General features: G+C 42.2%; 2 protein-coding genes across 4 annotated transcripts in view; both read right to left on the reverse strand.

Moving 5' to 3' along the window:
* The window catches only part of SETX (senataxin), a 35491-nt gene extending 34178 nt beyond the window's left edge, over positions 1 to 1313 (reverse strand). Inside the window, exons 1-2 of one of the 2 annotated variants that reach the window (XM_026101802.2) lie at positions 1173 to 1313; positions 369 to 559 (exon numbers count right to left, since the gene is read on the reverse strand). The gene's annotated coding sequence lies outside the window, so the exon portion shown is untranslated. Of the gene's footprint in view, positions 1 to 368; positions 560 to 932; positions 1149 to 1172 lie in introns of those variants that run through there. The other variant, XM_064523778.1, reaches the window with a different exon arrangement.
* A 1694-nt stretch (positions 1314 to 3007) lies between these two features.
* TTF1 (transcription termination factor 1) lies at positions 3008 to 13660 on the reverse strand. 2 transcript variants are annotated; one of them, XM_064523781.1, is made up of 13 exons: positions 13588 to 13654; positions 13084 to 13177; positions 12605 to 12704; positions 11515 to 12410; positions 10158 to 10402; positions 9522 to 9707; positions 8127 to 8205; positions 7744 to 7874; positions 6995 to 7217; positions 6585 to 6674; positions 6299 to 6364; positions 5518 to 5603; positions 3008 to 4026 (listed from the first exon to the last, which is right to left on the reverse strand). In XM_064523781.1, the coding sequence occupies exons 4-13, from the start codon at positions 12396 to 12398 to the stop codon at positions 3863 to 3865; spliced, it is 2154 nt and encodes a 717-aa protein (XP_064379851.1). In that variant the 5' UTR covers positions 12399 to 12410; positions 12605 to 12704; positions 13084 to 13177; positions 13588 to 13654; the 3' UTR covers positions 3008 to 3862. The 2 variants fall into 2 exon arrangements, with proteins under 2 accessions (XP_064379851.1, XP_064379852.1); XM_064523782.1 differs by lacking the exon at positions 13084 to 13177 and having other exon boundaries at positions 13588 to 13660.
* Between the last annotated feature and the right edge of the window lie 264 nt (positions 13661 to 13924).

The following is a 13924-nucleotide window of genomic DNA, read 5'->3' on the forward strand; positions in this document are numbered from 1 at the left end:
TAGTTAGCGTTTTTCCTGAATCTCCTCCCAGAATTTATGGGTCAATAAATTCCTGTTGTGAATAGTACTGTTTATTCCAAACTTTCCTATTTTTATTACTTCAGTGAGATAGTTTGTGGCGATAATTTTGTGATACTCTTGCATCTAAAAACAAAATTCCTTCTGTAAGTAGAAATAAAGTAATATCCAATGCTACTGCTTTGGAGAACTCAGCTGAACACTAGAGAAGCAGGAACACTTGGACTATATAGAATGAACAACAGTAACTGCTCGGTCTTTCAGAATAGCAAGGCAGAAGGGAAATCCAGATAAAGCAAAACCATGCATGTTTTTGTACATATGCAGAAAAAAATAAAGGCAGTGTTTACCTTTGGAAAGGGAAGCGATCCGCTTCGCAGGTGCCTCAGGTCACATGATGGGAAAGCTAACAGCGCTGCCCCACAGCTGGCGAGAGGGGCCGCCACCTCCGGCCGGCCGCGCCCGCCCGAGCCCCGCGCCGCGACCCGGCCGCTCCAGCGACCATCCGCCGGCGAGCGAGCGCCGGCCGCGCCCCGCGGACCTGGGGGAACAGAGCGATCGTCGGAGTTCAGCCCGATTCACCCGCAACGGACAGAAAACTCCTGCGCGTATTCGGATTAACGTATTTTACCTTCACACTAAGCGCGATTATTTACCGAGCCGATACGTTTCGTACGATTTTGTAACCAAAATCCGCCCGTCGGTCAAGCGCGGGCTACGCGGCCGCAGCACCGACCTCCTCCCTACCCAAAGGCGCGAGAGCCCGCCGCGTGCGCCGAGCACCGGGACCGTTTAAACACGCGCACGCAGCGCGACGGCCTCGCCTGCGGGGGCAGAAGCGCCGCACGGCGCCGTTACGCCGGCGCCCGCCGCTGCGGGCCGCTTTACCGGGTGCCGCTGAGGAAAACCCGCACCTGTTTCGGAGAAACGAAACCTGAACGCGGGGCGAGTCTCCCGCTTCCCGACTCCCGCGGCCCCGCCCGGGCGCTGGGTAACAGCCGCCTCGCGCCGCCCCCCCCCCCCCCGCAGGTGGGCCCGGCCGGCGGCGCCACCTCCTCGGGGAGGGGGGCGCGAGGAGCCGGAAGCGGAGCGAAACGCGAGCCCGGCCGCCTCCGCGGGGGAAGGGGGAGGCGGGCCGCTCCCTCCCCGCTCACCTCCTGCCGCTGCCGGGGCGGCGCTACTCCTCCGCCATGGGCCGCCCGTCCCGCCACCGCGGACGCCGCCTCAGGCCGCGCCTCCCCGTCGCTTCCGGTCCGGCAGCGGAAGTGCAGCCACGCCCCGTTCCGTGCGGGCAGCGCCCGCGAGCCGGCCGCTTTCCTGCGCCGCCAGGCCCCGCCCCCGCGGCTGGGGGGCGGGGCTCTTAAAGGGCCAGCAGCGAGGGGCGCGCTCGGCGCCTCTCTGCGGCGCGGCGGCGCTGGGGAAACTGAGGCACGCAGGAATCTGGGGTTTTTGCGGCGAGAAGAAAGGAGAAAGTTGCATGGGGACGTAAAAGTGGTTGTGGTGGTGGGGGAGCGTGTCAGAGCACCGAGCAGCACAATATTGCCAGCAGCAGTGCCCCAACCATGGAACTAAATAACTTAGTATTCTGATATTTAAGTATTTCACGTCTGTCCCCAATCCGTGATCACAGATGAAGCAGTAAAGGCGGCTTTATCTCACTTCCTCTTTTACCATGCAAGCGCATCGTATTCTGCGACCACGGCCACGCTGCAGGACAGCTAATGCCAAGCACTTTGATGACAAAGTGATGCTCGTCACCCACCGCTCATCCTCCTGCAGTTAAAAGCACTTCAGAGAAGATTTTATTAGTGTTCTGGTCTGGCCCCTGCCCCTAGGCGTGACAGATGAAGCAGGCTGGCCCAAGGCTTGGTCCTCAGTCCGGTGATCTGGTTTCTACATCCCAGGAAAGACGCTGGCCCCAGAGGTAGAACGGAAGAGGCCTTGCTGGCTGCCTTCACCCTGCCGGTGCTGCACGGGAAAGGGGGGAGGGGGACAGGAAGGCGAGGGGCCGTTTGATCTTCAGCTGCTGCCACCACAACAGTCCTCCAACTTTGAAGTGCTTCTCAGCTGCAAACACAGCTCTTGTAACCTGGCTGTCGCTGCCTTTGATAACGCCCCAGAGTCGAGAATTTTTTCCGAAACACGATTCAGGCCCTTAACGTGCCATGAAAACACTTGAAGCTACGCAGTTGTTTGAATCACCTAAGTTTTTAGGGGACCCCGCAGAGCTTTTTAGTCTTGAAGGAGCTGTCATGCTCTTATTTATAATGCAGCCTGCTACACAAAGCTCTGTCACTGTTGTCTCCCTCACTGTTCTGAGCAACTTTAAAAAACAAAAAACAAACAAAAAACAAAAACACTCTCTCGCTGGAATTGCTCTGTTTTGCAGTAATGTTCTCTTTCAGAGACCTGTATGAAACAACTGCTTCCCCTCCCTGAGCACCTAGGCTCCTCTGTAAGCAGACTGCACAAGGAAAAGACGCTTTCTTGCACCCTCCCAGTGCCATTGTTAGGAGGATGGGAAGTGATCAACGAGCACGCTCCCTCGCCCCCAGCTTTTGTCCAGCTGCTAAGTGACTATGAACAACGATTCACCAAACGGGATGTTTCACCATTCTGTGTGTCCTCTGAACAGGACAGGGTAAGGAACTGATTCCCTACAAGCAGGCTCCCTTTTTTTGCTATGTAGTAGAGGTCAGATCTGTATTTCTCCCAAAGCAGCCACGGCAGCAATAGCTTTGCCCCCACACTGCCTCCAGTTTGCAGTTCTTGTCCCAGCTTATCTGCTTGTTGAAAACAGTTTCTCTACAAAAGAACGCATCAGCAAAAATCTTCATTAAAAAGCTTCTCTCTAAAAAGCCTTAAACAAGGCTTTTGTTTTCATCCTTTAGAAGTTCTCCGTTTTCAATGACAATTAAGTGAAAGAAATCCTCACTTACCTACATGAGCAACCAAAAACAATGCCACAGACAAACCCAACTCTGTGTACTGCTTTCTAATGCAACTTTATAGGAAATATAAGCAAGCTGAACAAATACTTTACATGCACAGTAAGATTTTTTACATTCACACTGTCAATTTACAAATAATTACTTTAGGCAAATGGTTAAAAATATACAAAGACATGAGTACAATTTCCATCTTACCCCTTAGTTTCCATATTAAAATGTAGAAACTTTCCTCAGCATAATAAAAAAATATATACTGTCCATTTTCTCTCTGTATTCCAAATATTAAAGAAAACATTCTAAATGTATCATTCTGGTTTGCATGACAACAATTTGTAATTAATAATGGACATAAGTCCCCTTTCTCTGGAAGAACTGAAAAAAGAGCAACTCCACATCAAAAAATGGGAATCAACTGTTCTTAAGAACAAGGTGCTGCCATTTCCCCTCAAAGCATGTGTCTGAAGATTTGTTTTAGAGATATCTAAAAGCCAATAGAAAGCCTTCTTCGTGGTCAAGCTTTTTTTCTTAAAAAAGAAAAAAGGATTTAAAATTCTTTAAAGTGCTGAAAACCAAATTCACACACAAAAGGTAAACAGCAGTTTCCAATTCCACAGAACAAAGGAAAGGAAAAAATACCTATTTGAGTCTTGTAGAAAGCAACTTGGATTCTTTAAAAAAGAAAAATCTAAAACCAAAGATAAATTCCTAGTAACAAAAGGTGGCACAAAAGCTGTATTTACCTCAGTCTTCAATATGAAACAAGAAAAGCAGGCACGCCTATCTTTGCTTTTTCCATTATTTCAGTCTGTATACCTGCAGTTGTTGATCTGTGTCCACTTTCAACCAGATCCATTTTGCATCTTAAATATGCAGACTAGGACGTGTTAAGGCAATCAATTATCACTCTCTTCACTGGAGTCAAAAATTTCACTGAGCTGGAAAACCTTTTTCTGTTGGCTGGCTGTTGAACTGTCAGAACTGAGGTGTTTCTTTTTCCTTTTTTGCAACTTTTCTTCCAGTTCTGGGAGTTTCTCATCATGAAGATAATCAACAATTTCTTTGAAAAAAAGAAAAAAGTATTCTTAACTGGATCTGGGACTTCTCAGGAATAAACAATGTTTCTCACTACAGTTTAAGTTACAATCATTTTGACCTTCCCCCCCGCTTTCTGGTTTGATGAAATACACACATAAGTACATTTCACAATCCATAACAAGGCAACATATTAAAAATGATATTCATGATGCAATTTTTTTTTTAAACAGAGAAACTGCTACAAAAGGAGAGGAACTGAACAAACTCAGAGTATGAGGCAATTACCAAGTTAGAAACAGGAGTCCCGATTCCACATTTTCTGCTCTAACCTTGCATATTTTACCTCTATCTAATAATAACGGCAATGTGTGTTTTCTTATTTAACACTGTAAAACTTTTGGACGAGGGACACAATAAAATGGCACAGAATTAGGGATCCCAAATCCTTTCACCAACAGCCCAGGATACACATGGTAAGATTATGTAGCCTCTGCACACCTCATGCACATCTGAACAGGTATAATAATATTTTAGAAGTAGTTTTTGTTAAACCCAAAGTATTTTATAACCTTTGATACAAAAGTGCAATATAAGTTTATAGTACTGTATCACAAGATACACCACTAACATGCATTTCATGATTAGAATCCAAGGTTTTCATAACTTTTAACAGACTGATATTAAAAAGTCAGTACAGGATATGATATTCACTTGCTCTAACATGCTTAAACAATCAAAGTTCAAACTGATTACCAGTAGCATTTGGTAGCATAAAAATGCTGCCTTCTGGATATTCTGGTTTCAGTTACAGAAATACCTAGCTGTTAGAAGTTGTAGGGGTGCTCTTGAAAACGTAACTTAAGTGCAAATAATGCACTTGTACCTGCCTGAATTTGCAGAAAGAAATGCAACTGCTTAGAGGTGAAACATGGCCATTATCTAAACAGGGGCTGATCCAATACCAAGGGGTAACATTTGGTTAGTGCTGTTAACAATTCCATTGCTCTTCAAGCACTTTAGAAGAAGGAGAAGTATGAGAAGAGGTTTTTTAAAAAAAAAAAAAAAAAAAAATTCACGCACGGATATGTCCTGTTGGCACATAAATAAGGGGATTTAAAAACAAAATACAAAGTAAAAAAAAAAAAAACCACCACACACACACACAATTTCTCCCTAGATTAACTCAAGAAAGATGCATCTAAATCAAAGTCTAGTAGAACATTTTAACCACATACTGATCCTAAGGACAGCCAGACTCAAGAGGCAGGAATACATGGTCTACTCAAAGTATACTAAGTGTCTTCCCCCCACCCCCCCAAAAAAAAAAAACACACAAAAAAAACCACACAACAAAAGAGGATTCAGTAAAACAAGTATAAATCTTGTGATTTTAGCCAATTTACTTAGAGGAAATCTAATCAAGCGGAATATTTAGGAGTGGTATATTTACCCACTTAAGATTCAAACGAAAACCCTGTTTCAAGGAATACATAAAAATAGCTGGGATACTGACCAGGAAAAGTCTTTTTTTGCCAAAAAGGGACACAGGAGACCTTTAGCTTGTAAAATTTGGCTTGAACATAGGCTCTAGGGACATCTCTGAAAAGAGAAGAGTTCAGAGAATTAGTGGGTGCAACAAACTGTTACAAAGTCTCTGTATTACTCAGTTATCCATGGGGGAGAATAACTCCAGTCAAACAGTCTGTTAGTTTTAGGCAGAAAGGACAGATTTGAAATCCTAATAATAATAATAAAAAAAAACTGCCAGGACAGCAATTCCTCTTAAAAGTAAGCACCTAAAACTAACTTGACATTAGGCATATTTATTACATGTTTAATAATAAGAAAAAGTAAATGAAATATACTATGGAAAAAGAGCCATATATGAAGCATAGCATTCACAATATTGGTAATTTCATATTCAACACTTACTCTGTTTGGAAGAAGACTACCACATTACATTCCGCATTCCAATAAGTATCCCTTTTGCTATTTGTTGACTAACACTTGGAAAAGTCCTTTATTAAAGACTTTAGTACACAGTACATAACAGTTCTCATACGTAGAAAACACTGGGAAGACCATAAGGATTGGTAGAACTGGTAAAATTAAGTTTCAGCACTGATGGGCATGGTTCATTGTTCAGTGCTACACAAGGATATACAACTGTGCATTACTAAAGTAACATTTTCTATGATTGCAAATGCCTAGACATATGGATTCCCTTGTGAAGTCTAAGACAGTCTGCCTCAATTATGTCTTCTATCCAAATGAAAAAAAAAAAAAGTTTTTACCCAATAGCATTACTGAGTTCTTCCCAGTTTACTTCATTAGCATCCTCCACTTTCATTTCATACAACCTGAGAAGGCAATACAGGAGAAATTTGTGGACAGAATTCAAGAACTGATTTGATAATGTTGACATCTCCCCCCAGTCAAAAAGAAAGTCTTTGTCCGAAAGAAAGAGTCTGGAAAATCAGTATAAAACCGCATTGCATGCCTTTCTTAAACAGTAAGCTTTCATAAACGCAATGTGTAACACTAAGAGATGCAAAACATCACATTAATTTTGAAAGATACCTTTTAATAAGATTGATTTTGGCCTGTAATCCTTTGGTCCCCTTGTATAACTGCTGCCCTTTGGTCATCTTGCTTGTTAAAATCGAAGTCCTTTGAAAACAGACAAAAGCATTCTTTTTTTCAGGAAATTCCAAGCATCAAAAGGAAGAGACTTTAAGGTAGCACTGTCACCACAGAGAAGCGGCAATCAGGCTTCAAGATCACAGCAAAGAGAAAATTTATCTCAGCTAGCAAAGTTATTTATTTGTCTCTTACACGCGTAGATGCATCTGCAACACCTCTTCTGTAGTCTACAACAAATCTACCAATCTTACCAGCAAACATCACGGTACAATCAGTTTTACAAAACAAAGTCAGACAAATACTCCCCAAAACACAGTTTGATATCTAAATCCAGTATAAAGCCTTACCATTTCTGTTTACATTGCCTCCAATATCTGGTTCCCACTTTAGCTTCAATCTCAGTCCATGGTAATTTCTGGTAGAGTTTTTCACGGTCAATTGAGAGATTTCTACGTGACTTTTCTGATGAAGATTTCTCATCTTCCAATTTTGATCTTTTAGTAATCACCTCCTCCACTGCACGCATTAACTTCCGTGTTTCTTCCTTAGTCCAAGGACCGTAATTAATAGCTGGAATTAATATATACATGGTTAAGGCAGAATTTATTATAAATGGTAAGAGGAAAAGAAAAGTAACACAAATTGAAACATTTGCATTTTTTAAACTCTTATTTATTGGATCAGTTTCTTAACATGCTTCCCAGAAGCTCTTCTGCATTCCAGAGATTTGAGAGGGTCAGTTCAGCCCAATGACTACAAAACAGCTCTGGTTCCAAGTAGGAGTTTCTATTTTAAACACCTGACTGCCAAATTCTTCTCTCCCCACTCCCAGGATATGTCTGTCAAGGTACTAGTTCCATTAACAAAGAACTGAATTTGTCCCATTTCATTTCTCTCCCCTATTAGAAACTGTTGTCATTACTTCCAAATGAAAGTGCAAACAATGGCCTAGAAGAACTACAATCAATTTAAAAACAAAGAAACACACACACACTTCAGGATTTTTTCCAAAGTTTAGGGCACATACAACAGGCAGTTAAAATAATTGCTCAGATTGCAATATACAAAATGAACTGTTATTCTTAAAATTACTTACCCGACTTGATTTCAGAGTATTTCATAGCAACTGAGAGGTTAGAACGAGACATCATCTCAGAAATCTTCTTCCAATCATTGCCATGAATAGCATAGTACTTCTTCAATTTTTCTTTTTCATCTTTAGTATACCTAGTAGAAGAAATGGGCAGCTTCAGCTGCAAATTCAAAATGCTCCAATATCTTAAAAGCAGCATACATTTCAACGTTACTTATCACTCCCCTTTCAAGTCACATACTGGTCAGAAAAAAAATGAACTGTCACTTAAATCACAGTAACTGGCACAAATGGGAGAGATGATCTTAATTTGTATCCTTTAATGTACAAATATACATCAGAGATTGGTATTAAGCCTCAGGAACTATTTAAAATTACTTGCTTACCTCCCTTTATAGTTATTTGGGTCAAATATCTTCCTTGCTCGATAATAAATCAGTCTCCAGGGTCGTGGAATGCCCTCAGCTGGAAGACACATGATTCATTGTTAAGAAACATTTTTCACACAGAAAAAGCCACTTAAAACAAAAACAAACCCCACAATATACATTTTCATGAATGCTATCAATGAAACATTCTCTCCATTCAAGACTAGATATTTACAACACTTCCAAAATTGCATAGGAAATAGTCTGAATACAAATCTCCTGAACAGTTTCAAAGATGTAATTGTTATGTTTGTGGCAGGCAAAAAATAACTGAGATTGTGAATGCTGACAGGCAGCAGATGTTTATGCATATACGCATATGTGTAGGTATGTATTCAAAGCTAAACTTTAGAACTCAAGCACAAGCCTGCTGCTTGCTAGCTACAACTGGTAGGGCTGGTTGTAAATTTTGATAGCACGTGGACTAAAAGTAAGTGATAATGTATTGAATCCTCCAATTAATAAAGAGATATGAGGCAGAGCGCCAATTAGGAAGCTGATCACATACTCTGCTTCAGCATATAGACCCATTTCGATTGGGAAAACCAGGGGCTGGGGGCATCCTGTAAAAAGAAAGTGAAGACCCTGGCTGAAGGAAAGATCCTGGAAGTGGGGGAAGATCCACAGATCCGAATGCCAAATCCACTAAGGGTTGTGATTTAGTTTGTCTTGCTGTGACAAAGATACAGAATAAACAGAATGGAAAGCCACTTGAGAAAGTGCACTGAATAGATTCAGACAGGTTTAGAGATGAACGCTTGCTATTTGAAACAAAGCTTTCTAGTAATATGAATTGTTATGCCTAACAGTTAAAATGAGGATAGAGAAAGAGAAGAGATCGCTCCTCTGGCAGACAGAAGCTTAGTAGTTAGAACTTTATTTGCTTTTCTCATGTCTTGGAAAACTAACTACTTTGGCTAGTGACCTAATTTCTTTAGGCTGTCACTGGGTCCTGAACCTGCCATCGATTTACATGCTCTAAGAATAGTTGACAATTTCAGACAGGACTTAATCATACCTCCCATTAATAAATCACTAAGCTTAGTGACGGCCTAGTGAATAGGGCACCTTAAATCATAATACCCAACTACAAGTTTAAAAATCTGTAGCTGGTCATGATGAAATTTTAATCTCTAACCTCTTCGTAACAAGATAAATCATGAGAATAGTATATAATACAGATTAACTACTACATTATCTCAGCAGCATGTTCCTTTTTTTTTTTTTTTTTTTTTTTTTTTTGCTAGATTTGCAACATTAGTGCTTTTCAATTAAAAAAAAATTTAGAAAACATAGTGTTATCACCAGGTTGTGGAACACAACATCCAGCTATTTTAAAAGGAACTTGCTTACCAATTTTCCCACAGAAAAGAAACTCTGCTTTTAGGCGACTGATAGTTTCTTTCTCTTCTGGATACCTAGAGGTAAACAGGAGTTTTTCAGCATTCTCTATTCCAGTAAGTGATAAGAACTCTTCAACATTTTTCCTGATTTGATCATTTTCCTTCTGGGAAAATCTGCCAAACTTGATAGCAATACCTAAAAATATACAAAATTTGTTTAAAAAACAAAACGAAAACAACAAAAAATACCCAAGCCTCAGGTACCATCTCTTCTACATTGCATTTCAAGTTTACAGAAACTTTTTAGCAAACATAATGAAAGTTCAATGAATTGAAAAGGTAAAAAAAGCAAACCAAAATGGGACAAAACAACAGCTGGGAGCAGGCAATTTACACATAGACCTTGGTCTCTAATTTGATGGAGGTAGCAGATGCTGCAGAGCAGAAAAAACATGTCCACTGAAATTAAATATATGCTAAAGAGAGACTATTAGGATACTATCTGTTTTATGCACACAGGCTCCCGTCACTCACTTGGAATTGGACTGATCCAGACAGGACAGAAAAACATGCTATTACTCCTCTGTCAAAACATTACCACAGCTCCACATTCTTCCCTCCCAAGAGCATTCTTATGATGGCTCACCTTGCTTTTTAAAACGTTTAAACCTCGTTAGGTCTCTTCCAGCCATCTTCCTGATTGAACTATCTGACATTTTCCTCACATGAGGAATAAACTCTTCAAGTTCTTGTTTTGCAGTATCCAAATCCAAGACTGAAAACATGCTAGAGTCCAGACCATCATCATCATCCAGTTCATCAGAGGCTACATTTTCAGTACAGGAATTATTCTGGTCTTCCTCTTTATTTGATGTTGTAGGTTCAGGTGTCCTAATAATAATAATAATAATAATAAATAATAATGCCACCACTACCACACTCTAGAACTCCAAACCAGAGATTTTTATTAGTATCTCTATAATTAGAAGAATTAACATGTTCATTAAAGAGTAAGAAATTTTATTCCACATATTGTCCCCCTGTATTTCCAACCTTTTAAAATAAGTGTCATTTATTATGACATTTCAGTACTTACAATATTTAGAAAGCTTGCCAGGGTTATGAGAACCCTCACTTTCCCACAGAACTGTCACACATGGATATACAAAAGAAACAGTGCCTCCTGCTACCACTGGCAATACAGAACTTTTCCATGTGTCTCTTGCTAGTGCTCATTATTGGTAAGAGCAAAAGACTACTTTTAACATTATTTTTCATTAAGTAATAGTTTTAGTCCATTAAACTTGGAAAACGATTAACTTCACATTCTGGGTCTGTCACCACAATATATAATAGCATATAGGCAAGTGAAGTTATGTATATAGATTTTTACCTGAGAGAAATAACACTTTGTAACTGTGAAACACCTGAACAATTCTTTCTTTAAAAAAACAAACAAACAAACAAACAAACAAACAACAACTTCATTCATTCTCAGTAAAGTTATGGGTTCTAGACACTGTAAGAACACCAAGAGCTATTTACATGAGCATTTGTTTGCATTGAATTTTAAGTTTCTTAATTCAGCTTACTAACTGTTTGGTAAAAACGCATAATAAAGATCAAATTTAAGAACTGGAATCCCCCTCCTCCCCTTCTCTCTCTCTCTTTTTTTTTTTTTTTTTTTAAACTAAACATGGATTGCTTGCACACGAATTGTATCTACACCTACAGTTTTCAAACGGGAGGATGGATTTTTTTTATTCTACACTGAAGGTAATAGTACTGCACTCTCACAAACTTCTATTATATTTCAGTGTGATAACTAAGAATCAAGCTCTACAAGTAGGTCTGTATGGAATCTCAACTTACAGTTTAGCTTTTGGAAGTTTTTTGTTTTTTTTTTTTTAAATACACACAATACAGACTAGAGAAAAATGTGGGATGTAGTGTGAGGTAAACATATTTTGGGGGTGGAGAAGGGAAAAAAAATCCAAACTTACATTATCTCAGACTCTGAGGAGCTTTCTTCCATGACTATGCTACTGGATTTAACCTTCCGAACGCGCCTCGGAGTTTTTCTGAAGGAATGATCAGCCTCTTCGGTAGGCTTAGCGGGTGCATCCACAGGATCTTCGATCGAGGCAGGAGAAGCATTACAGTCAGCATCTTCATGGGATTGCTGGGACATTGTCACACTACTGTTTTCTGTAGGTAATGCCAACACTGTGTCTTCCTCTTGTGTATCGTGTTCTGGAGATGACAAGAATGACTGATTAACCATTAGGTCTGTGCCTTCTTCTGTATCTTCGGTGATACTGTGTTTTCTCTTCTTCTTCTTCTTCTTCTTTGACCTTTTATGGTCACTTTTAACATATGTTTCTGAGGTAGGTGGCTCACTTACCTCATCCTTTTCTGGTGATTTTTCCTTTCTTTTCTTCTTAGCAGACTTTTTTATATAAACATGATCAGCCTCATTCTCCTGATAGCTCTCAATATTATCTTGATTTATTTCGACACAAATTACATCACTGGGCTCATCTGCACTATCATCACGCTTCCGCTTCTTTTTTTTCTTTTTCTTTGGGGAACCATCCATTACAGTTTCATTAATAATTTCATCTTCCAGCCCTGTAGAAAAGTTATCTAACAAAGGCTGTTCTTTCTCTCCCTCGTTTTTCTTTTTCTTCTTCTTTTTCTTCTTACAGACTTCACTGCTCTGCACAGGTTGATCTTCAAAAAGGAGTGGAGATGCACGGCTTTGCTCTGCATTTTGCACGCTTTCTTTTTCATCACTTTCATGTTTCTTACTGTGTTTGTGTTTTTTCTTTTTCTTCTTGAGAGAATCCCAAACTTGAAAATCATCTGCACTCGCTTTTTCTGTCATATTTTTTCTTACCTTTAATAAAAGATATGGGCTTTATTGAAGTGCTATAATTTAAGAACTTCATGAAAAAGGGTAGTACTTTGGTAAATCTTGGTAAATCTTACTCACACCATTATGTACAGTTACAAGGTAAACAAAGAAAAAGAAGTTTATATAAACTACCTTGGAGCTATTCAGTATTTTCTAAGAAACATAAATATACTTGCTTTTCAATGCAGCTAATTTGGCAAAGTGACTAGGTAAAAGCGACGTCTTCTTCATCAAACAGATGTGCATCACAGCTGTATTCAGACTTAAATTGCTTTCCTATAATAACAAACAAACACTTTAATAACTATTAGCTTTAAGTTGACTTTGATAACTAAGCAAAGGTAGACAGTTAAATTCAACTCTGCTTCCAGCATTAAAGTAGTAACAAGATAAAATAATAAAAAAATATTAAATAAATCGGCACTAACAGCCAAATTCTCTTATCAGGAACTTCTGGCTGGCTTTGCCTATATTCAGTGGTCCAAGCCTAGCCACAACCCGCTAGCTTGAACTGACCATTTGTTAACCAGAATAAATCCATTCCTGAAAACTAGAGTTTAGCAGAGCACACAGGAAGCATTTTAGCGGATTTTCTACGGCTGACACATAGAGAACATTTACAAGCCAACAGCCCATCGCCCCAGAAATACAACACCTTGATTTTCACATCCCCAAATCAGTTTCCAGCGCTGACCAGTACAAGGCATTAACTCCGCACGGCCGCAGGGAAGAAGCTGCACACGAAGCCTCTCGAGATAAACACCAAACCCCGCGTTACAATCCAGCAATTGCGCCGCGCTGCGCGGGCGGCCACGCTGCGGGCCACGAGGCGACGCCGAGCCCCCGCGGGCACACGTGCCGCCGCAGAAGGCGCGCCGGGCCCGGCGACAGCGCCCCGGGGCCCGCCCGCCGCCAGCCTCCCCTCCGGCACCGCCGGGGCACCCAGAGCCGCCGCAGGCCTCGCGGCGACGGGGCGGGCCTCGCCGGAGAGGCCGCACTCCCCTCCCCTCAGGGCCCAGCGCCCTCCCCGCCGGCCGCTCCGTCGCCGGGGCAACGCGCCCGCCGCCCAGCGGCCCTCCGCGCCGCCCTCCTCGGGATAACAGCCACCCTCCCCGGGACAACGGCTGCCCGCCGCCGGCATAACGACCGCCCGCCGCACCTCGCCGCCACACGCGCTCCGCACGGCGTCCGCCCGCAATGGCGTCCCCCTCCGCCCTCCTACCGGAGCCCTCCCGTTCCCCCTCCCCCGCCTCCTCCTAGCGGAAGCGCTCCCGCCCGGACCCATCAAAGACCCGGACCCAACGGCGGGCGCCGCCGTTGCTAGGAGACGGTGTGTGGTGGGGGGGGGCACGGCCGTTCCCGCGGCGGCGCGGCCCGGCGAGCAGCACCGCGCCCTCCCCTCCCCCCGCCCCGGGTCCGGCACCGGCCTTGGGGGCCGCGCCGCGCTCGGGCCCGGGGCGCTGCTCCTCTGCAGCTCGGTGTGAATAAAATTAACG

This window comes from Dromaius novaehollandiae, chromosome 20 (genome assembly GCF_036370855.1).
Source record: "Dromaius novaehollandiae isolate bDroNov1 chromosome 20, bDroNov1.hap1, whole genome shotgun sequence".
Lineage (NCBI taxonomy): Eukaryota > Metazoa > Chordata > Aves > Casuariiformes > Dromaiidae > Dromaius > Dromaius novaehollandiae.